The sequence below is a fragment of the Staurois parvus genome, unplaced genomic scaffold (assembly GCF_062004578.1).
Source record: "Staurois parvus isolate SC_StPar_1 unplaced genomic scaffold, SC_StPar_1.0 ptg000031l, whole genome shotgun sequence".
Lineage (NCBI taxonomy): Eukaryota > Metazoa > Chordata > Amphibia > Anura > Ranidae > Staurois > Staurois parvus.
Genome location: NW_028317827.1, coordinates 1139232 through 1163746, shown reverse-complemented (window position 1 = coordinate 1163746; position 24515 = coordinate 1139232). Strand labels below are relative to the sequence as shown.

At 40.7% G+C, this 24515-nt stretch overlaps 1 protein-coding gene across 9 annotated transcripts in view; it reads right to left on the bottom strand.

Moving 5' to 3' along the window:
• Positions 1 to 24515, bottom strand: part of FMNL2 (formin like 2) — a 334121-nt gene that overhangs the window by 58393 nt on the left and 251213 nt on the right. For all 9 annotated transcript variants that reach the window (XM_089659530.1, XM_089659522.1, XM_089659550.1 and 6 more), the window contains exons 9-13: positions 21413 to 21506; positions 10751 to 10825; positions 4984 to 5094; positions 2742 to 2891; positions 1043 to 1144 (exon numbers count right to left, since the gene is read on the bottom strand). In XM_089659530.1, the coding sequence (XP_089515656.1) occupies positions 1043 to 1144; positions 2742 to 2891; positions 4984 to 5094; positions 10751 to 10825; positions 21413 to 21506 (532 nt within the window). The remainder of the gene's footprint in view (positions 1 to 1042; positions 1145 to 2741; positions 2892 to 4983; positions 5095 to 10750; positions 10826 to 21412; positions 21507 to 24515) is intronic.

Here is a 24515-nt window from a genome sequence, read left to right as displayed (position 1 = left end):
TACAAATAGGAGTGACTACATCTGGTATCATAACATGGCCACACAGTGTTACATTGGTTAAACTCCAATTAAGCAACATCTGTTCGGAGTCCCACTGATATTTATAAGGAGGTTTTGAAAGGCAAAGGCCTTTTCAAGTTACTAAAGAGAAAAACCCTATTTTTATGTGGTGTCCTCTCTATCAAGTGTACAAAAACATGTGCATACTTATATCAGCAACAATGCCTTTTCCCCACTAAACACCTTCAATCGATACCAGCCTTTCTCAACCTTTTTTTAACCTCAGAACAACCCTTAAAATCATTCTCAGGGAACCCCTTCTAAAACCAGTTCATTAGAGGTCAGTAAGAAATATGCCTTACTTTAATGGTCAGTTGGTGTCATGCCCCTTGCTCTGCCAAGGGGTGTTGCTCCTCCAAAACTAGGCAGGCACCAACATATAGGAGGTCAATCAGCCATAGGTCAAGCAGCCTATGGCAACCTCTGAAGGAAACCTAGGGTTCCACGTAACCCTGGTTGAGAATGGCTGACCTGGCCAAAATGCAGTTGCTCAGGTAACATAATATGTACTACCAAGTTTTTAGGCTCCTTGTAGCACACCCCAGAATAGTCTTAAAACGTTCTTTCATGCAAATATCAAATGAGAGTGCCAATACAGGACATGTCCCTCTATAGCAAGAGATTACGTTATTCAAGACACAGAACAGAATATTCGTACAGCTGGTACCCTGGTGACAAAAATGAAATAAAGAACACAGCAGACAGAGAGCAGGAATGTCACCAGATTTTGTGTCTACCGTATTCCTTTCAGCAAAGTGGCTTCATGTTTTGTATCTCAGATACATAGCAAGGCATTGTACTGTGCCAGTCACTCACACCACTGTACAACAAATAGCAGGTCAAGGAAAATGGGGGATTTAACAAAGTAGTAACAGGATAGGTTTCAGCTCATTGTGAAAATCTCTACAGCATAGGCTAAGTTCCGTGTACACCTAGGTGAGCTCATTTTTAAATAGTAATGTCAAGACAATGGGAAATGTACCCGAGCAATTTCCAGTTCTTTATGTCTTTGCATGAGCTGTTTTTCCAGTTCTACAATTTTTGACATCGCTTCATTTTCTGTGTCTTGGAGCTTTTCAGAGAGCTGGAAATAAAGAAAAAGAAACATGAAATATTTTTACTTATTTGCATGGTCTCCATAATTCCCATGGCACGTGGTAATAAACCATTCACATCACTCCATGTGACAGAATTTCTTGGACTAAAAAAAAACAAACCTGAGAGTTCTGGGGTTCATTAATGAGTTTTCATGTCATTAGTGAATCCCAAAATGGCTTACTATGTATGCCTTCTGCAAGGAGGCATGTTCCCTGGCTGATTTAGCAGTCATTAAATGTGGTGTTACGACCATCAAGACCTGTTAACTGCAAGTGATAAACTCCATTGTTCACCTGTATGCTGGTAAAGTGTTATCAAAACATAAAACACCATAACACCCAGGTAGGTAGTGTATTTGGTGAAAAATTAACCCAGAACCCCAGTGTTGCAAATTCTAAACCCTTATACAACAGACATGTCCCGGTTTCAATTTTCTAGTACATTTCAGGGTCCTCATAAACATGCAAACAGATAGGTGTAAATAAATTCTCTCTTTCATTTTTTGCTCTATTTCAGTGTATATGCTTAGTTCAATAAAGTTCTAAGATATCTGCAGACATCTCCATATATGAACCTAGCCAGACAACGTTCACATTTAAATTTCCAGCTAGTACAATAAACAAACCTTTATCAAACATACAAGAAGAGAGTTTTTGTAAATGGAATGGACTATACAAACCATATTTTGGGTGCATGTTACTATCTAAATGGCTGACTTGAATCAATGGGGTCTTGAGCTTCCCTAAAAAGAGTGCTGTTGGCATGAAGTTTGTTTTATTTTCCCAGCATTCGCAATAACTTTTTCAATTTGTCCTAATTTTCTCACACACTCCATGAACATACTAGCAGGTTCAGTGTCATCTGCCCAAACTGGTGCTGGAGTATGTATGAGTGCTATTCGGAGTGACATATAAACATTACATTCTATGCTTCATTTGGGGTGGGGGGGTGGATTTAAAGTGTAACTTTACCCATAACAACTTGATAAATAATGTTCTTTAGCTAGAAACATACATTTCACATTAATAATTATGCCAGCAAAATTAGTGTATGCTGTAAACTGCCTCCAGCATTATTCCTATTTCTTCTTTCTGCCATTTTGCTGAAGCCCAAAGCCCCTGAACCACAGTTAATCTTTAAGCTGTCAGCAAATTGGCCTCTAGTGGCACAGTGCCAAAAAATAGCAACTGAGCATGTGCAGAGCATGGTGAGACAGTGTATTACTGTATTGTAAACAGTATAGACACTTATTTTTAATGTTTCACATAGCTATACCTGCAAAAGGGGCCAGCCTGAAGCAATATAGCAGGACCGAATTTTCGGACTAGTTCCACTTCAACTGGTACTGTGGATTCCATAAAGCCATATGAACACAACAAACAAATAGCACAAAAACAAAAAGTATATTTGTATAACCTGCATATGATATATATATATATATATATATATATATATATATATATATATATATATATATATATATAAAATCATTTTTAGTTCACATCTTCACCCACGTCTACCATCAATTCCCATCAAAGCAATAAGTTTCAGAGTCTTCACATGTGCTTTATTCTTTCTCTTACATGAGAAATGTTTTCTTCCAGTTCTTCCACTCTCTCCAGAGCTGCGTTCTTGGTCTCAGCATCCTCCAGGAGCGCACCCACATCAAACACATTATCTAGATAGGCCTGAATTTGGACTTGAAGCTTGTCACTCTCTGTATGCTTCAATTTCTGAAAGTCAAAGAATGGAAAAGACAGAATGAAGTTACAATAATTTTTAATAAAATTTTAAAAAGTCCAATCAAAATCCAACATAGTCTATCAGAGAAAGGAGAAGGCTGAATATAATACAACCAGTACATATAATTCATAAAGATTGGCAAAATACTGAGAGTGATAACTTGACACAAGGAAGGAAATCATGGGTTGTAATGTCACACCTGATGATGCCTTATCTTGTTTATGTCAGCTCTTGAGATTTTTGGTTATTTCCAAGTTCATTCGACTTTGACTTCTCTTGGGGCCCTATTCAGGAGCAGGGCCAGATTAAGCCAAAAGAGCCTCAATGAACAAGAAAACTGATTATAGCTAAAATTGCAAATATGAACCTAAACCCAAAAAGTGAATATTTGCTCTGTTACAGGGAACATCTAGAATGTTAATTGTGCCTAAACAGTACATTGGAAAATGAACCTTTTTTTGTGAAATTCCTCCTGAAAAATAGCAACACACTTCCTGGTATGTGAGTGTGCCAAGGCACTCTTTTGTCTCCTGTCTCACAGTTGTATATCTATAGTATGAGATCTAAGGCACTTTTTTCTGCTAGCTGCCAATCTTAAAAGATTTGGAGCAAGAATTAGTGATGTCACTTCTGTACAGCTCACGCTGCATTGCTGGAGATATGAGGAAGCAAAGCCCTGCGTCTACCAAGATGGCTGCCTCCACACAGACACAGCACAGAACAATTTTTACTTTACACATTGATGAACACAGTGGGGGAGATTTACTAAAACTGAAGCTCTCAGAATCTGGTGCAGCTGAGCATGGTAGGCAATCAGCTTCTATAACTTCAGCTTGTTCAACTAAGCTTTGGCATTAAAACCTGGAAGCTGATTGGTTTCTATTCAGAGCTGCACCAGATTTTGCAATCTGCAATTATTCTGTGTACATAAAACATGCTGCATTAACCAGCTAGGCCTGAGAACCTAAGAAGCTTCTCCTATTAATCAATGACTAGGTACTCATGGTCGATATAGGATATGTACTCCTAGGTGTCAGAGAATTGTAACTTCATTGGGACCAGAAGCTGATGCTAAATACTATCTCCAGGAATTTTTTTTCTACAGTAGGGTTGGCATTCTAAGAGTTGGCATTATCTGTTTCCTGACAGCTACAATTGCAACTGCCAACACCAGAGGTTGCAGGAAAGAAAATTAATCGATTCCACCATCAACACGGTCAGTGTTGATGGGGGAATCCCTCCTACAGCGCTATTGTGTTCTGCCAGCGGGGAGCCTTCCCTGCCACCAGAACGCAATGATAGCCACCGACAGTAATCGCATACAAAAATTCAGACAAACTGGTTGTACTGAAGTTGATCAATGGGTCATCTTCAGTGCAGTTAGCCTACCCATAGATGGACCAAATCTCAGCATGTTCCTGCTGAACCAGACGAGATTTAATCCATTTATGGTTGGGCTTTAGACCCACATTTTTTAAACCATGATAGTTACATGGCCACAAAATCACAGATGTGTTGTACAAGCAATCACATTCATATTATCCATAGATGGAAGACTCCTTAAAGAGTAAATTGTAAAAAGAAAAAAACTTTTCAAAGAAAAAAGACACTTTATGATAGCTGGACAATTTTGTTACAAGTACTAAACATATAAGTTTTTCCTCTCATGAACCAGACAGCATATGCTGTGACCATTAGTCACAGCCAGATCAGAACGTAAAAGGCTGGCATTGTCACAATCGAATGACACAATATGAAATGGAAAAACTGAGGATGAAAATAAGTTTACTACATATTCTAAAATCTGGCATCAGATTTGTAGATCTATCTATCTATCTATCTATCTATCTATCTATCTATCTATCTATCTATTTCTATAACCATATCTATTTTATCTATATATTTTTATTCTATCTATTATGCACCTCTACCCATACCTGGTTTTTTTTAATCTATTCATCGATCTAGATCATCTATCTATCTATCTATCTGTCTATCTATCTATCTATCATTAGCATCAGCAGTCTGTAATAAAGATGACATAATTATACAATATGCATGCAGTATAAAACACATACTTACATCCAGATATTCATCCAAGGCTAATTTGGTGAATTCAAACTGAAGATGGACTCTGAAATTCATGTCTTCTACAGAATGGACTACGATATTAATGAACTGCATACACGCCACCTGCAACAGCATGGCAAGAGTTAACTAATTACAGATTGTGCAGAATGTGCAGGAAAGTTTGGTGAAGTATCCAGCACTCCCCTGATAGCCCTTCCTCCCCCAATTCCTGTCATCACGGTTCCCTATTACCGGCTCCCATCCTCATTACTATTTTTAACATTCCTTAATAACATATGTGCCCTCTGTTATAAAAACACAGTGCCACAGAAGAGTTATTTTTAAAGCAATAGGCAAATTGTAGACATGTTTCTAGGTAATTATAATAAGGAGATTAATGAATGTGATTTGTTCTTTTGACAGGGATACACTTCTCCGGAGTAGTGCCATTGCCTTCCTAAAACAGAAAAGATTTTTATCTCAAATCCCAAATATAGGAAGTTATTCCTTATTTAAAGGGCCACTATCACAAAAAAGGTTGTAACCTGATAATTGAATGTGATAATATAGATACTTATAGTATACTGTATTGCGTATATTTCTATTTTTTTCTCCACGTTTAAATGCAGACCTCTATCCACAAAAAGTGATAGAGACAGGGGTTGAGACTAACAATACAACTGGCACAGGTAAAGAACATCCAGTGTTCTGCTTTAATAATTATCACTACATAAGTGTTTTACTCCTTTTCAAAGCCTATAGGAGGAGTTTTCATTCTCCTCTCACTGTCCTATGAGGCTGTATAACCCCTGACCCTCTGTCTGGGCAGTGCTGATTGGCCCTATGCTGATCACATGTACCCTGCCAAGAAGAAAAAAAACTCTCTCTCTCGCCAAACTGAACATGTGCAGCCTGTCACCAAGGCTCTTTTCTATCAGGGGGCAGTGGAAGAAGAGGAGGATCAGAGAAGACATCCTTTTTACACAATGCAGAGGATTAACACCTTAAGTTCCACAGTGAGTATAACAAGCATGCTTTACTGCATATACAGATTGCTTTTACTGTTTTGGGTTTAGTAACACTTTAAAACACAATTTCTTGCCCACTAGCCATCAAAAAGTGGAGTAACTCATAGTTCATAGTGTTTGCATTTTTATTAGTCATGCAATCAGAGATTTAACCATACTGACTTGGTAGAATGTCATTTTGTAGATAACCCTCAGATAGTATTGTATATGTTATTTCCTCCAGTTGTATCATTTTGCTGACTGGGAACAATAGATGTTTCACAGTGCCCCAGGACACACATTTGTTATATGTTAGTAGTGAAACAAGCCAAAGCATAGCTTATATTTTATGATCCTTTAAAGGTCAGTCCGCCTGAAAATGAAGCTAAAGCAATAGCTGGAATTTGGTAAACTGAAAATCAACCAGATTTTATTGTGTTTTTATACAAATATAGGCACAAGGTAAATAAGAAGACATGGAAAGTGATCACATTCCTTGTGCAACTGAGTTTCATTTTTTTTGGCAGCTGCATTAGTATCCTATGGTATCAAAGCTGGCACTTGTAGTTGGTATAGGTTGGCCTTAGTGTATACAGTAGTATGGGGTGGTAAAAAACAAACAAAACCTAATGTGTAAGGGAAAGGACTAGGTCTGAGCTTGTCTAGTAGTTCTGTATCCTTAAATAGGGGAAGTAAGGAAAGGGAGAGGCAGGGAAGGTGAAAAGATGTAGGGAAGGTATGGAGGAAGAGGCAAAAAAGAGGAAGAATAAGAAAGATAGTGTGGGGTAAGGAAGATAAGTAGGGGGATGTGGAAAACAGGGTGAGGAGTGTTGCAGGGTAACGATTAAAGGCTGGTGGGGGGTTGCTGGGTACAACTATCACCTGGTTCAGAGCCAGACTGAGGAAACCCCTTAAGTAGAGAATAAGTTTTATTTATTTATTACAGGTACTTATATAGAGCCATCAATTTACACAGCGCTTTACATACAGTGAGGAACAGAAGTATTTGAACACCCTGCGATTTTGCAAGTTCTTCCACTTAGAAATCATGGAGGGGTCTGAAATTCACATTGTAGGTGCATTCCCACTCTGAGAGACAGAATATTTTAAAAAAATTTAGGAAATCACATTGTATGATTTTTAAAGAATTTTTGCCAGCAGGATATATAACAAAGTATTGAGATGAACTTTTAAAATTGACCAAATACTTATTTTCCACCATAATTTGCAAATAAATTCTTTCCAAATCAGCCAATGTGATTGTCTGGATCTTTTTTCTCATTTTGTCTCTCATAGTTGAGGTCTACCTATGATGCCAATTACAGGCCTCTCTCATCTTTTTAAGTGGGAGAACTTCCACAATTGGTGGCTGACTAAATACTTTTTTTGCCCCACTGTATATTGTACATTCACATCAGTCCCTAACCTCAAGGAGTTTACAATCAAGGTCAAAGTCAATCTGGTCCCTAGCTCACATTCATACAAACCAGGGCCAACTTAACTTGGTGAAACATTGGACGGTATAGGCCCATTCAATAGAAACCGGCCAAAATTCAGCCCATGTGTACACCATCCTGTCCAACAGAAGCCAGTTGAACAGCTAGCTTCTGTCGAACGAGCATGCTAGAAAACCAGCATCTGATCAGTGTTTGCCAATGGCTGCCAGTATTGACTGGTGTGTTCTGGTGGGGGGCTGTCCCCCTGTCAGAACACAGTGGGGAGATCGCTGTGCTAACATCAGATAGTTAGTACACTGAGCTCCTCCTGAACTCTTCTGGGTTTTTTTTCGTTCAGCCTGTTGGGTTGTACCAGGCAATAGACAGGAGCCAATTGACTTACCAGCATGTCTTAGGAGTGTGGGAGGAACTGGAGTACCTGGAGGAAACCCAAGCAAGCACAGGGAGAACATGCAAACTCCATGCAGGTAGTGCCATAGTTGGGATTTGAAACAACAAACCTAGTGCTGCCAGGCAGAAGTGCTAGCCACTATGCTGCCCCAATAAGCTGTGGAATTCTGTGGACTCTTGCAACACAGTCCAAATGCGGAGAACAGTGTCTGCTTCATGGGCTAGGAAGAGCGCTATACTCTTAAAGCGGTCAGGCTCGGTAACCCACTGTAGAAGGGTAGGTACCTGTAGAGAGTTTCCTTCTTATATCTTTTTAGACAATCTGGTGTTGATGTCTCCCTGTAGGTGCTCCTTCCCTGGCCTGCCTTGATCTACCACAGAGTCTCATTCCTACTACAGCAAGGGGAAGCCTTCTTTTCTGATGAATTTAATACAATCTAAAAGAAATTAAATATCCAACAGGAAAAGGGAGACCCCTTGTAATGAGCTAGGTGGGTGGAGTTGGGAACTCAAATTCAGAGATCATTTTGCAAAGATCCCTTAGAGCAAGGGTGTCAAACTGGCAGCCCTCCACTTGTTGCAAAACTACAAGTCCCATCATGCCTCTGCCTTTGGAAGTCATGCTTGTAACTGTTAATCTTGCAATGCCACATGGGACTTGTAGTTTGGCAACAGCTGGAGGACTGCCAGTTTGACACCCGTACCTTAGAGAGATGGAAAGGCAGCAGATTATTCCGATAAGTAGGCAGCTTTACCCTTTAATATGACATCATTATTTCCATATCAGAATAAAGTCTTGTTGCCTGAAAACTTTTAAAACGCCTGTACTTCATAACTTGAAAGTAAGCAGAAAGCTTTTTTCCTCATGGCAAAAACTCTATTTCGAACATTTGAATTATTAATTACTATTAATATCAATGCATAATTCATTCTATTAGCTGCATTACCACATATGAATGTATAGTATGCCATGACGCATATGTTGGCGCCACAAGCCTAATAAATTATACACTAGATTTTACATCAAACCTTCATCTTATTTACTTGTAATACATCTCTTTTTCAAAAGTTTAATTCAACACTTGCAAAGTGCGTTTTAAAAGATAATATACAAATTATTTTCTCAAACTTAGTTCAGTTAATTATTTTTTGGGTTCACAAACTGTGACAGCTTTATTAAAGTAAACCTGACCTGGCCTAAACAGCAAATAAAAGTGCTGAAGTGCACTGAAAATACTTGTTGCTACTGTTCATTTAAGTTTCTGTGCCTGAATCCATGTGGACCCTGTTGGATCCTAATGCAGGCCATAGACGGTTCGTTTATCGGCCGTATTTTCGGCCGAAAAACGAAACATTGGTCGTTCTGTTGCCACCAATTATTACGAAAATCGTCCGTTTTTCGTAAATTTTCCAGCATGACCGATAAAAGAAATGAGGAGGAACCGCGAAAATCGGCCAATCACATTGCCCCACTAACGGTGTGAATATCGGCCGATTATTCTTTCAGACGAAACATCCGCCGATAAACGAACCGTCTATGGCCTGCATAAGACTAGGCTGTGCCCTTGATTATATGCAAATTGATATTAAACCCTGCCCCCTCAGAATGCAAAATTGTGCCTCCTGGCAAGTTTCAAAGCCTCAGTGGGCACCAGAATCTCTAGCATTGGTAGTTGAATGACAGGGGATAGGACTAAAGAAAGGACTTTAAGAGGGGGGCTGCTTTAACCCCTTCACGCCTAAGGGTAAAACAAATCTTAATGCCTAAGCACAATTTTACAACGTTGACATGTGTTAGTAAAGCCGCACATATCATCACAACTACTTTGTGGATTATACCGCGTTTTTTTCAGGACAAATTGGGCTTTCATTTGATGGTAAATGGTAATGGATATTTCCTGATTTTTTTTTTATTATCAAAGGAAAACTGGCCCAGAATAGTAAAAAAAAATATTTTATTAAAATTTGTTACTACCATTATCTACCACCAAAGAACAACCCAAAACCCAGTTCTTGACGATCGTAGTGATACCATATATGTGGGTATTATTTGTTGTTTGTACCTGCAGTACAGCCCAGGAACAATACTCCACATTTTGTTTTTTCTTTTTTTTTTTCTTTTTTACCTAAAACACACTGACACTGACTGACACTGATACACAAATATGCGGCCCCATGGAAAAATGACAAACCTCTTGATCAGACTGAAAATAGAAAGCACAGCACTAGGAGCCAGTGCGGCTCTTACGTAGTGCACATGTGCTCTTTCACACATGTGGCTGGGGTTCACAGGGGACGGGTTGGCAATAAAAACAGGTAGCTGAGCCATGGTTTTACCACCCCCTGAGTTTCCACATTACAGCCTGACACATGCACACATGTACACATGGCCATGATGCATTGCTTTACAGCATTTTTAACTCGGGCTGCAGAGTTTGTCAGGCAACACCACCTATCAAACGCACCCATTAGGATTAATAAGGCCACACCACACCTGCGGCCACCTGCCAAAGTAAAACTTTCCTTCAGCAATAAAAAAAAAACAAAAAACAGGCATCAGGAGGCAGCAGTAGCACCTCTTTAATGCCTGTCACCTACTGTTATACCGCCCTCGGAAAGGCAATCCACTGTAGATCTCTTTCAGAGGGCAGTAAGCTTATTGCTTGAATGAGCAGAATCGATGATTTGTGAGTGTTTTGAGGACTGGTGGTGTGTTTACACCAAGCTGTGCTGCTGTTGAAGTCAAGGTCAAGGGTCTGGCTGTGCTATCTGGCAAGGGTGCTTAGATCACAAAAAACATTTGCACAAAATTACAAATCCTTTGGTGAGCATAACAATTTCCATATGTGTATGTCCACTGTAAGCATAGCTGCTTGCCTGGAGTTCAAATTAGTAACAGTAAATCAATAACAAATAACATCTTACCATAAAATCAATATTGTTGTCTTCATTCCTGAAATGTTCCATGAGTTTCTCAAACCTCTGTTTTTCACCACAAACCTAGAATTGAAGCAGGAGGACCAGTAAGACATTAATAAAATACAAAACCTTCTCATATGATCAAGTGTAATGCCCTTTTTAATTTAACGTGTAACTAAAAGGAAAACATTTTTTTTCTAGGATAGGATAGAGTGGAGAACACCTGTCAGTTTTTATTGCTGTCTGTGCCCCCCATTAGGGACATCAGAACAGTAATAGAGCGGAAATGTTCCAATGGGAACACTAGTTTTGGTGACCCTGGCTACGCCCCAGGATTTCATCACGTTGGAAGGATTTCCTCTCACTTTTTTGGCTATGGGGCAGGAAGTGAAGAGAAATTTGCCTTATGGGACACATATGGCAAAAAAAACTGACAGGGGTTATAACCCTTCTTACTGTATCCAAAATGAAAAAAATAATATGTACATTTTAAGGGCCCTTTCACACAAAGGGTGTCAGGGATCGCCACGGTGCTAGTCCCGGCGCAGGCGCAGTGCGCCGCCCTGCACGGGGATGCGGGCACTAGGTCCAGGCCAGCCACAGCGATGAACTTGCGCATGCGCACTAGGAGACACGGGTGCGTGCCGGGCACCAATGACAGCGCAGGGCGCTCCAAGTCCATCCCCACCATCAGGGGCCCTGGTGAACAAGTGCTCCGGGACTTAGACTCCGCGCTCTGGAAGCACCTGAGCAGTTGATTGCTAGAGGTACCACCGGGCGGTCCCTTACAAAGGGTCTGCCTGTCCACTTGACTGGATGGTCCATTCACCCCTATACCGCCAACAGTTTAAGCAGCACTTTACAATATAAAGGGGGACAGTAGAATTACAATAGAGTTCAATACAGAAGGAATAGGAAAGTCCTGCTCATGGAGCTTACAATCTAAAGCATGGGTATCAAACTTGTAGCCCTCCAGCTGTTGCGAAACTACAAGTCCCATCATGCCCCTGCCTTTGGGAGTCATGCTTGTAACTGTCAATCTTGCAATGCCTCATGGGACTTGTAGTTTGGCAACAGCTGGAGGGCCACCAGTTTGACACCCATGATCTAAAGGGAGGTGGAGGTGGTACAAAAGGTAATAGCTGTAGGATCTGATGGAGGTGACCCTAGTACAGTTTTTAGGTGGAGGTGGGGTAGGCTTCCCTGAATAAATGAGTTTTCGAGGATCGCCTAAAGGCAGACAGAGTAGGTACTGACCAGACCAGACATACTGGGGTACGAAGTTCCGGAGGATGGGAGAGGTTCTGAAGAAGTACTGGAGGTGAGCATGGGAGAAGTAACAAGCGAGCTAGAGAGCAAGATGTCCTTGGAAGAGCAGAGAGGATGATTGGGGCAATATCTGCAGGTGAGGTTGGTGATGTAGCTGGGGGCAGTGTTGTGGATGGTGTTGTACATTGTGGTTAGTATTTTACATTTTATACATTGGGCTAGTGGAAGCTAGTGAAAGGATTGGCAGAGAGGGACAGCAGTCACAGATCTGTTAGTAAGGTGTATAAATCTAGTAGCAGCATTCATAATAGACTGAAGCACGGATAGCCTGTGTAAAGGTAGGCCAGTGAGGAAGGAGTTTCAGTAGTCAAGGAGGGATAAATTAGTTGTTTTGTGGTGTCGTTAGTCAGGAAAGGGTGCATTCTGGAAATGTTGTGAGGGCGGCATGATTTAGCCAGTGATTGGATGTGGGGTCCGAAGGACAGGTCAAAGCCAAGGATTACATCTAGCACCCTGGCATAGGCGGAGGGACAAATGCTTGTGCTGTTGATCTCAAAAGTAAAGTCATAAGAGGGGGCAAATATTACAAGCTCAGTTTTAGAAAGATTGGGTTTGAGGAAGTGGTGTGACATCCATACTAATATGTCGCTCAGTAAATTTGTGATACATGAGGGAATAAAGGGGGTGAGCTTGGGATTAGAGATAGATCTTGGTGTCGCAGGCATAGAGGTGGTATTGGAAGCTGACAGAAAGAGGAAAAGGAGCAGAGGAGATGGTGTTGTCTGTGGAGCTGAAAGCCAGATGAGATAGGTAAGAGGGGAACCACTAAAGAGCAGAGTAATGGAGGCCAAGGGAGTGGAGTTTTTTGAGAAGGAGTAAGTGGTCAACTGTGTCAAAGGCAATGGAAAGATCTAAGTATGAGTATAGAGTAATGGCCATTGGTTTTAATAGTTAGTAGGTAATTAGCGAGTTTTAGTAGAGCAAATTCAGTGGAATATTGTGGGCAGAAGCCAGACTGTAGGGCATAGAGAAGGTTGACGGCAGTGAAGTAACAACTCATAGGTTGTGGACAAGGCATTCAAGACGCTTGGAGGCAAACAGGTGCAGGGAGACAGGTTAAATTATTCAAACAGGTGGGTCAACTGAGAGTTTTTTTAAGCATGGGGGTAACCAGTGCATGTTTTTGCAGGAACGGAAAGGTGCTAGCGGAGGATGGAGAAGTTGAAGATGTGGGTTAGAGTTTAGTAGTAATTGTAAAGGGACAGGTAGGCTTCGGAAAGGAGTTTGGCAACTTCCTTGGTGGTAACAGGGTCAAGGAGGAAAATATTGAGTGTGGTGTTGGACCTGGTATGTTGGTTGGAGGAGAAAGCTGGACACTGGAGATCACATCACAAATTGTGTAAATCTTGTTTTGAAATGACTGGCAATCTTCTGGCAGTAAGTTAGTGGGTGGAGGCAGTAGGGGTGAAGTAGGAAGGGTGAAGGAATTAAGGGTAGAAAAGAGTTGACAAGGATTGGATAAGAGGGTTATGACGAGAGTGATGTAGTAGGTTTGTTTAGCAGTGTGGAGTTGTACTTGAGAAGGGCAATTTACTGAGGTTGAAGTCTTGTAGAGATTGAGCTTTATGCCGCAGCATGGCTGCATCTCTAGAGACTTCTGTTGTCATCTGTTTGCCAGGGTTGTAGCAGGCAAAGCCTGGTTCTGTGTGTGGGGAGGAGCAAGTGTGTGCAAGGAGGATGATAGTAAATTGTAGACAAAAGTGGTCAGGTCTGGGCAGGACAAGTGTGTGATTTTGTCATAAAAGCAGACAGTAGCAGAACGAAGAAGTGAAGGGTTGAGGTGGCGAAGGTTTCTATGGTTAACTGTTTGCTGGTTGGAGACAAGGGAGGTAGGAGACAGGGAGAGTGTGAAACTGATAAGGATGTGATGGATGAGAGGAAAAGCAGTGTTGGAGAGGTTGTAGGAAGCGCAGAGGTGACAGAATACAGGACCGAGAGTGTTGCTATTGGAGTGAGTGGTGGTTTGTTTCCAAAAGAGGTTAGGCTGAGTAGTTGAAAATCGGCTGAGATGTTAACAATGACTAGATTGTTAAAGTCACCACAAATGATGGCAGAGAGAAATTACCATTTCTTAAAATTCCCTATAACATAAAAAAATGTTAAATCCGTTTAAATACAGCTCTATCTTTTTAATACTGGAATGATGAAAGAGCTGCCTTTATTTTCCTAAATTTAATAAGCTAACACAATGAAAAGTTCCCCAACAGATGAGAGATAGAGGCGAATTTGAGCATAATCTGGGAAGGATCTTGTGACGGTCTCTGCCATGTGGTTTTACAGTCGGACAATTCTGGGGTACAATGGAGGCGACCATATTATAGAACAAATCTGTACCTCTATTAAATCATATTATATTCTCTTACTAAATTATTAGTCTAGAATTATAAATGACTACAAAATAAAGTCTCTGTCTTGTCTCCTGAAACAGCAATCTGCACAATTCTAATAAACTTAACAAAAGGGAAAAAAATGACACTAGCACAAGAATGCTTTATTCTAACAAAGCCACCTTCCAGTGAGAGCCTCTATATTTAGCATGGATGACACTATGACAACTCTTAACCGCAAAACAATAAATCCCCTGTGTATTTTAGGGTGGTTGCCATGGTGATACAAGTTATTTCATGCAAATAATGCTAATTAAAATATAAATGATACAGTCGGTTGAAGGTCTGTATTCTGCCTGCTTGTCTAGAGTCATCTGTGTATTCTTCATAAAAAAACTGCTACAAAATAGTTTTTTTTCTGAACTTGAGTAATATGACACATTTATTTTGTAATATTCAAATAAAAGGTTACATTTTATTGTCTATAAAATCAATGATATATTTGGTTTAATTAAAAGAACAAAATGAGCTAAAGTTGGATAACCCATGGCAGCCAATCAAAAATCAACTTCTGGTAGCTTGTAGTAGACATTGAATTAAATGGCAGTTTCTGATTGGTTGATACTAATGATCAAATCTAAAATTTAGCTATAATATCATAATACAGGGGATTATATTTTACATTTGCTTTTAAATGCCATGTCTTTGCATATTTTTTAGTTGTTTTAGAAAAGCTTATACAAATGTCAAGAAAAAGCCAACATTTTTATTTTTGGATTTTTTTTTTTAGCAAGATGGGTAAACATAATTTTACCCATCTTACCAAAAGGAAAGTTTAAAATACAAAAGTTTTTATTAACCACTTGCCCACCAGAGGATTTACCCCCCTTCCTGACCAGGCCATTTTTTGCATTACGGAGGTGCGTTACTTTAACTGACAATTGCGTGGTCATGCAACGCTGCACCCAAATTAAATTTGTTTGGGTTTTTTTCCCACGAATTGAGCTTTCTTTCAGTGGTATTCGATCATCTGTGCGTTTTTAATTTTTTACGCTATAAAAAAAAAAAATTCTGACAATTTTGAGAACAAAAACAATATTTTTGAAGTTTTTCTATTAAACATGTCCAGTAAAAAATTAAAAAAAAAATCAAATTTCGTCAAGAATTTAGGCCAAATTGTATTCTGCTCTATGTCTTTGCTAAAAAAAAATCCCAATACATGTAAATTAATTGGACTTTACCTGAAAGTTCTAGTGTTTACAAATGGCGGTATATATACTGGGATTTTTTATTTTTTACTAGTAATGGCGGTGATCAGTGACTTATGGCGGGACTGCAGCAGGCATTCTGACACTGCCCCCCAACTGACTTGGTGTCACTGACATCCCCAGTGACACCAATACAGTGATCAGTGCTAATAAAAAACACTGACACTGTACTAATGGCACTGGGCAGGAAGGGATTAACATGTGGGACAATCAAAGGGTTAACTCTGTGTTGTTTTACATCGTGTCCTGTGTTAGTGCTTCACTGTAAGCACTGTAATCCCCCCATCAGAGATCCTCGGCAATCACCGGGCACCGGCAAGTAATCACCGGCCGGGACCTGGTGATTGACAACCGCGGCCGCAAATGGCAGGGCGTGTAGGGCGTGCATGCCCCCTATCCAGAAATGCAAAATCAAGTATATATATATATATATATATATATATATATATATGTGTGATTTTGCGCACCTGTGCACATATCATGGTCATGTGATCACTGAGTTCTCACATTTAGAGCTGGCGGGAGAGAGATCCACCTAGGTACAGTAAGTATAACTGTGGAAAAAAAAAATCACTCTTCTCTTTTAACCTGTTACTAAACCCAGGACCCTGCATTCACTATATCTGGTCTCCCTGGACCCTGCATTCACTATGTCTAGTCTCCCCGGACCCTGCAATCACTCTATCTGGTCTCCCACAGTACACAGAACATGGAAATGCAATTATTTTAGTAAACATAAACTGATAAATACCTTTTCTCATCAGCAGTTAGAGCAGTCTTGTGACTTCTATTAGTATCCAGCAGAGCACTGGTTAAAGCTTGTAGGAGTTTTCATTCTCCCCTATGAGGATTTAGGACCCCTGACCCTCTGGCTGGACAGCATAATTGGCCCTATGCTGATCACATATACTCTCCCAAGAAAAAAAAAACTCTCTAGCAATACTGTACACACCAAACTGAGCATGTGCAGAGTGACTCCAAGCCTCTGTTCTATCAGGAGATATATTGGAGACAATAGAAGAAGGGGAGGATCAGAGAAGACAGGATCAAACATCCTTTTTACACAATGCACAGGATTAACTCCTTAAGTTCCACAGTGAGTATAACCAGCATGATTTTCTGCATATACAGGCTGATTTTACTGTTGTGGGTTTAGTAACACTTTAAAATGAAAAATAGCCCAATATTAATTCCTGTAATAACATCCATTAACTTCAATTGTGATCTGTATACTATCCCTTTTTTCCCATATGCTTTTTTTAGAGCAGAATTTCTCAACCAGGGATTTGTGGAACTCTAGGGTTCCTCCAGAGGAGGTTAGGGGTTCCTTAAGCAAAAAGCAGTTTTTGCCTCTCAGATAAGAAACCACTGACACCATTGATCTTTTTAGTTGTCTGTAAGAGTGAAATTCTTCCCAGTGACCACACATGCAGGGAGCATTCTTCACATTAACCATCATGCTAATGTACCATATGCCGTTCATATAGTAATTAGTAGCAGAGGTTCCCTGAGATTTGAAAAGTTATTTCAACTGTTCAAGGGTTCCTTGAGGGGTTCAGGGGTTCTTTCATTTTAAAAAGGCTGAAAAAGGCTGATTTAGAGTGCAATCTCTATACCTTTATATACAAGCCAAGCTGTTCAGCAAAATTGTTACAGGGTTGGAATAAACCATATAACACAGCAGGAAGATGGGGGGTGAGGGGGTCTGCAATGGAACAATGAAACATTGATGGGATTCTCCTTGACTGTTCTACTTTATAGAATAAAAAAAGGTTTTGTCTATATATACACTGTAAGGCTAGAGTGTGGCACCAAAGGGTGCATACCACACATCTGCATGGTTACTTTGCTTTCCATCAACATCTCAATACAGAAATCTGCTTCACACGGGACACTTGGAATGCATTCAGTGGAGTAACCTGTATAAAAAAATCTTTTATCAAGTTTTCATCATTCAGCAGTAAAGATTATTTCATTTGTTGCCAACATTTTTATAACTAAGCCCCCTTAGGGAATAAAGACTCAGCTTGTTATCTCTTGTATAGCTGCTGAACAATGTCACAGTTGCTATGCAAATTAAGAAAAACACTTTTTTTGTATTAAGAAAAACACAGCTGTATTAATCCATGCAGCAGGATGTGGTAGTGATTTAGGTGTCTTTCGGGGAATCATACTTGTTCAGTTGATATATAGTTTAATCCTGGAAATGCTTTTTCTTAATATCAAAATGTGTTATTTTCTACTGAAACAATTGAGTACTGTCCGTGATACTTTTTCGTATTTTGTACTGCTTGGACCTTGAAGAAGGGGACACTCCCCAAAAGCTTGTCCTCAAAATTGTATGTTAGCGCAAATAAAAAAAGTATCACGGACAGTACTCAATTGTTTCTGTCGCAAATGCACTAATACGGCTACAATCACCTCAAGCACAATGGAAGGTATTATGTTCTACTGGTAATCCTTGTAGTATATGCTATAGCAATGGGTTTTACAAAAATGATGTCAATGGCAACACTTAAAAGAAAGTTTAGGAATGGGGTCACCTGCTTTGACTTTTCAGAAAAAGTCATAGTAGAGACCTTGGCCCTGCCCCTTCACTCTATTTGGTCCTATTAAAGTGTAAGGCTCCTTTTTATATGTGTGATTCGATCAGGTCCACCAGTCAGTTTTTCAGGCAGACCTGATCGTATGGTCCATGTATTCCTCTGCACCGACACAAGTCTGCTTACACCCACCAACCTCAGATCCGGTCCGGCAAAAAAAAGGAAGGGGAATCGTTCCCCTTCGTCTAGGTGGATTGGATCATAGAGCAGTCAGGTGTAAATGGACAGCTGGTCTGCTTACACCCAACCACCCAAAGAGAAGAGTGGGCTAGCTATGTCCATGTCTGCGCTCGCTCAGCTCTGCTCAACAGGGGAATCATTATTATTATTATACAGGATTTATATAGCGCCAACGGTTTCAGCGCTTTACAATATAATGGGAGACAATACAGCAACAATACAGTTCAATACAAGAGGGATTTGAGGGCCCTGCTCCTTGGAGCTTACAATCTAGGAGAATCATCAGGCAGTTCCCTTGCTGAGCAAAGAGGATTCTGGCCTCTTTGAAAGGGGCTTAATAACCATGGCAGAATCACCAAGTCAGAACAACAGTTCAAACATTTTGCCATTAAAAACTTGAGGGATACATAAAGAGATGCAGAAAATAGGAGGCTGAAGGCTGATTGACCTTGCTTGCATCCACCCGAAAGCAAAAAATATGTTTTGGATGAACAAAAATAGACTTCCCTTTAGAAATATAACAAAAATCAGAGGAGATATAATTGCAATATGCAAATATCTAAATGGTGTTTCTATCTTAGGGAGAAAACTATTCAGTCTCAGGCCATTAACGAGGACACGTGGTCACTCAATGAAGTTGGATGAGCAGCAGTTTAAGCTCAAACTGCATAGGGGTTCTTTACTGTTAGAACGGTAAGGATCTGGAACTCCCTTCCACAGTTGGTGGTGTCAGCAAAAGGTGTTGACAATTTAAAAATGAGCATCTTTGCAAACACAATATACAGAGATATGGGAAGTGGCGGGGACAAAAATGTTCACACCCACACAGGTTGAATTGGATGGACAGGCTATAGAGAGAAATCTTCTCAACAAGAACACAGATCGCAATAAAAAGCTGACAGTGGCTTTAGAGTTTTTCTGCTCTATTCATAAATAAAATGTTTAGGCATTAAGTATTTTGCGCCTAAAGATTTCTTGTTTAGTAAAATATTTATAGATGGAATATGTATTTATTCAGTTTCTCAGTATCGTAGTGACAGGCATATTGATGGGCATTAAACAGTAACAAGGTATAGAACAGTGGTTCTCAACCTTCCTAATGCCGTGACCCTTTAATACAGTTCCTCATGTTGTGGTGACCCCCAACCATAACATTATTTACCCAGTAATTATAATTCATGAGTGTCGTTTTACCTCCAATACTTCTGCTTTCAACACAGTAGCTGCTTTTAACAGAGTAGCTGCTTTCAACACAGTAGCTGCTCTTTACACATTGGAAATATGTGTTTTCTGATGGTCTTAGGGGACCCCTGTGAAAGGGTCGTTCGACCCCCAAAGGGGTCGCGACCCACAGGTTGAGAACCACTGGTATAGAAGGATGGGGAGAAAGAAGAGGGAAAAACCAGGGAAAGAAGAAGGGAGCAAATAAGGTGAAGAGAAGGGGAAGAGATTGGTGGGTAGGTGAGAAAAGATGTATAATGCATTCAGATCATCCACACCTGAGCGCAGAGGGAACACAAGTTCCCACTCTGGGATTTTTTTTTTGGGTGCTTGTCAAACATTAACGTGCGTCGCAGCTAGGACTGCCCATTCACTGGAGTGGGCTGCCCTATGCTCAACATATGCCCCAAAGAAGCTCCAGTACCTCTTCGGTCATGTAGCGTCAGGCATTTTTTCAGTGGGCATTTTGTCACATATTTTGTTGCATCTGCTATCTGCGCTTGGGGTGCCATTAACGGTTAATGGCACAGCAAGCACAACCTGCAATTGCAGCGTGTTTGCACCATGTTTCCAAACATGGTGTGATTGCAGCCTCGTGGCTGGTGAGAGGGTCCAGCAAGGTGTTGTACATAGCTTGCTAAAAACTTAGCTATACAAATATCAAAATTCCATGTTTTTGTCATTTATGTGCCATTGATAGCCACTGCGTGGGCGCACCTTTTGCTCTGTTGGTGTTAGAGCACTGTTTTTTTAATTCTTTTTATGTTCAATTGACAGCCCCTACGTGGCGTGTTTTGTTGCTCCTGTCTTAAACTGTTTATAAATTAATAAAAACATTGAAATACAAACATCAAACTTCCTTCATGGATGGCAATCTGGAGAATTGGCCGTTCCTAGGCGAGGGGGACATAAGCATTCAGAATACCCTATGTAATGCCCACATGTGATGCTGAGTCTCCTGGATTGAAAGAACTGAAATCCAATGAATGGAAATGGCAAAGAAGGAAGGAGCTAAATGATGCTGGATGTCCTCCAGTCAATATCTGACATGATAAAGCTTCTAAAGCATACGGTAAGAAGCTCAAAGTGTGCAGTGAAAGCAAAGTAAGCAAACTCAGTACAGGAGAGGAGACTGTACACTCTGTAGAAGACGGATGGGAAAACTGGAGTTCAGCTTTAGGAAGAGTAAAATATACAAACTCAGTGCAATCAGACTTTATCCTTCATGGATCAGAATGGAGCCAACATCTGATTGGCCATTTTGGGGAACTGCACTTTAGCTTGGCTCAGTTTCATAAATAATAAAAAAAGAGATCATAATAGTTGATATGACACATAACATTCCCATTATCAATCCAAAATGGATTATTATACATACAGGAGACAGGTGCACTTTAAGCCTTGAATCCCAGCACTTGGCTTCACCTCATTTCCTCGGCTTGTTCTGTCCCTAAAAACTGATAAATGTTGCATGAACCGAATGGCAACCAGCTCCCCCTTCTAAACATCTGAACGATATTTAGAACAAAGAAATCTTCAAAGCGCGGAGCACCAGCATCTGAGGCCCATAAATAATTATCAATTACTTCTATCACAAAGCTTTAATTTCACTGCGTCTATTTATGGGGAGGGATGGGACTAAATCAAAACCAGCTCTGTTCAGCAAAGAAAGAAAACAAACACAGACACTGGGCCTCCTCCCCACATCAAATGACATGCAAGAGACTTTCTTTATTTTACCTCCTTGAAGTTATCGAATGCTGATAAAATGATTTCGTGTCCTCCGCGGACAAGGCAGACGGCTGCTAGCAGTTCTAATACAAGTGCTTTTGTTCTGTAAAGAAAAAAAACAAAAAACAACAGATATTTCACTAATCAATGGGATCAATGTAATAAGCGGGGGTGTAACTGGATTGCCTGCTGAAAAGGTGACATTTTTATTTCCCTTTATATGAATTAGGCAATTAGTCTCCTTATGAAGGTTAGAGGTTTATCTCATACAAACAGTATACAAACGCTGGAGGTGTAAGGTGACTTCAATAAAAGAATAATCCAACTGGGTGCGTCAGGAAGATTGCAAGCCTGCCAAGCCAGCCGTTGACGGTTCGAATCTTGGGTGGTTCAGCAGGGACCGGATGAGATTAGATGTATGGGCAGGCTGAATGTACCCAAGTTGATCTACACCCCTTCCAGGAGAACACAATGGCTCAGCAGGATCGATTCCCCTGTCAACACTGTGTGTTGATGGTGAAATCGAGCAAATTTCTTTCCTTCAACCCGTGGTTACAAGATTACAGGTGATTGGAGGTTGGGATTTATATAGTTAATTGGCCAGAATTTTAGTTTATTCTGGCCATTGAAACAAACTCTGAAGAAATAAACGCCTCTAGTGCTCCTCTGCTGCTCCTAAACTCTGCCACTCCTAAACTCTGCTGCTCCTAAACTCTGCCACTCCTAAACTCTGCTGCTCCTAAACTATGCCACTCCTAAACTCTAAACTCTGCTGCTCCTAAACTCTGCTGCTCCTAAACTCTAAACTCTGCTGCTCCTAAACTATGCCACTCCTAAACTCTAAACTCTGCTGCTCCTAAACTCTAAACTCTGCTGCTCCTAAACTCTAAACTCTGCTGCTCCTAAACTCTAAACTCTGCTGCTCCTAAACTCTAAACTCTGCTGCTCCTAAACTCTAAACTCTGCTGCTCCTAAACTCAAAACTCTGCTGCTCCGAAACTCTGCCGCTCCGAAACTCTGCCGCTCCGAAACTCTGCCGCTCCGAAACTCTAAACTCTGCCACTCCAAAACTCTAAACTCTGCTGTTCCTAAACTCTAAACTCTGCCGCTCCGAAACTCTGCCGCTCCTAAACTCGAAACTCTGCCGCTCCGAAACTCTGCCGCTCCTAAACTCTGCCGCTCCTAAACTCTGCCGCTCCTAAACTCTGCAGCTCCTAAACTCTGCAGCTCCTAAACTCTAAACTCTGCTGCTCCTAAACTCTGCTGCTCCTAAACTCTGCTGCTCCTAAACTCTGCTGCTCCTAAACTCTGCTGCTCCTAAACTCTGCTGCTCCTAAACTCTGCTGCTCCTAAACTCTAAACTCTGCTGCTCCTAAACTCTGCTGCTCCTAAACTCTAAACTCTGCTGCTCCGAAACTCTGCCGCTCCGAAACTCTGCCGCTCCGAAACTCGAAACTCTGCCGCTCCGAAACTCTGCCGCTCCTAAACTCGAAACTCTGCTGCTCCGAAACTCTGCTGCTCCTAAACTCTGCTGCTCCTAAACACTCCCTCTTTTAGGCTCCGCTCACATCTGAGCGTAGCATTTTAGTGCATTTTTTCACACGTTTTGTTGCACGTTTGCAAACATTTCTGGCCGATTTGTTCAATCATCTTCGGACTTTTTGAGTTCTGGCATTTTTCTTTAGCCAACAGAAAAAAAAGTAATCTGTAACATCATTTGTTACCATGTTTTGCCATGCCAGAAAAATATTCTTGATCACGCGCGAAAATGCATTAAAAAACAATTTGCGCATTTCCATGTATTTCTATGGGAATGAAAATGCGCTAAAAACTCCTTTTGAGCTTCATTTGTTCAAGAGACTTGAAGTGGAGATGTGAACCATCTCCATAGAGTAATATTGATTTTTTTTTTTCCCTGATTGTTTTGGAGCTTCCTGCTACAAACAGAGGAGGACTGACAACTCATGGGGCCCCCCCGAGCAATGAGCAATTTCTGCCTCTCAGATAAGTTGCCACTGACACCATTGATCTTTTTAGCTATCAGTAAGGGGGGAATTCTTCCCAATGACCACAAATGAAAGGAGCATTCTTCCCACTGACCATCACACTATCATGGGTTATGGGTTGTCATTTGCTAGAAGAATAATTCCATGTATGGATATTTTATACATATAGTTACATCAGTCCAGCTTGGACCCATGTAACTATGTATAGTATATACCTGGCCAATGCCCCTGGAAACTGGAAATCATCACTACTCCAAGAATATCCACTTGCTTCTGGGTCCCGCACTGATCAGCTGCTGATGTGGAGAGCCTGATATCACCACCCCACCTCGTCCAATTTGAGAATACTTTGAATTCATTGAGAAAATATGAAGCATTCTCTGAGTGGAGTCGTTGCTGAACGGTCAACCTCCTGTGTTCAGAATGCAGAAGGGCAGCTGCTCAGCACAGGACCCAGAAGCACATAGATATCACTGGATTAGCAGTGCCTACGTCAGTGATTTCCAGCTTTAAGGGACAGTAACCAAGTATGGTATATACTGTACATACAGTCAGGTCCATAAATATTGGGACATTGACACAATTCTAAAATTGTTGGCTCTATACACCACCACAATGGATTTGAAATGAAACGAACAAGATGTGCTTTAACTGCAGACTGTCAGCTTTAATTTGAGGGTATTTACATCTAAATCAGGTGAACGGTATAGGAATTACAACAGTTTGCATGTGCCTCCCACTTGTTAAGGGACCAAAAGTAATGGGACAATTGGCTTCTCAGCTGTTCCATGGCCAGGTGTTTGTTATTCCCTCATTATCCCAATTACAATGAGCAGATGAAAGGTCCAGAGTTCATTTCAAGTGTGCTATTTGCATTTGGAATCTGTTGCTGTCAACTCTCAAGATGAGATCCAAAGAGCTGTCACTATCAGTGAAGCAAGCCATCATTAGGCTGAAAAAACAAAACAAACCCATCAGAGAGATAGCAAAAACATTAGGCGTGGCCAAAACAACTGTTTGGAACATTCTTAAAAAGAAGGAACGCACCGGTGAGCTCAGCAACACCAAAAGACCTGGAAGACCACGGAAAACAACTGTGGTGGATG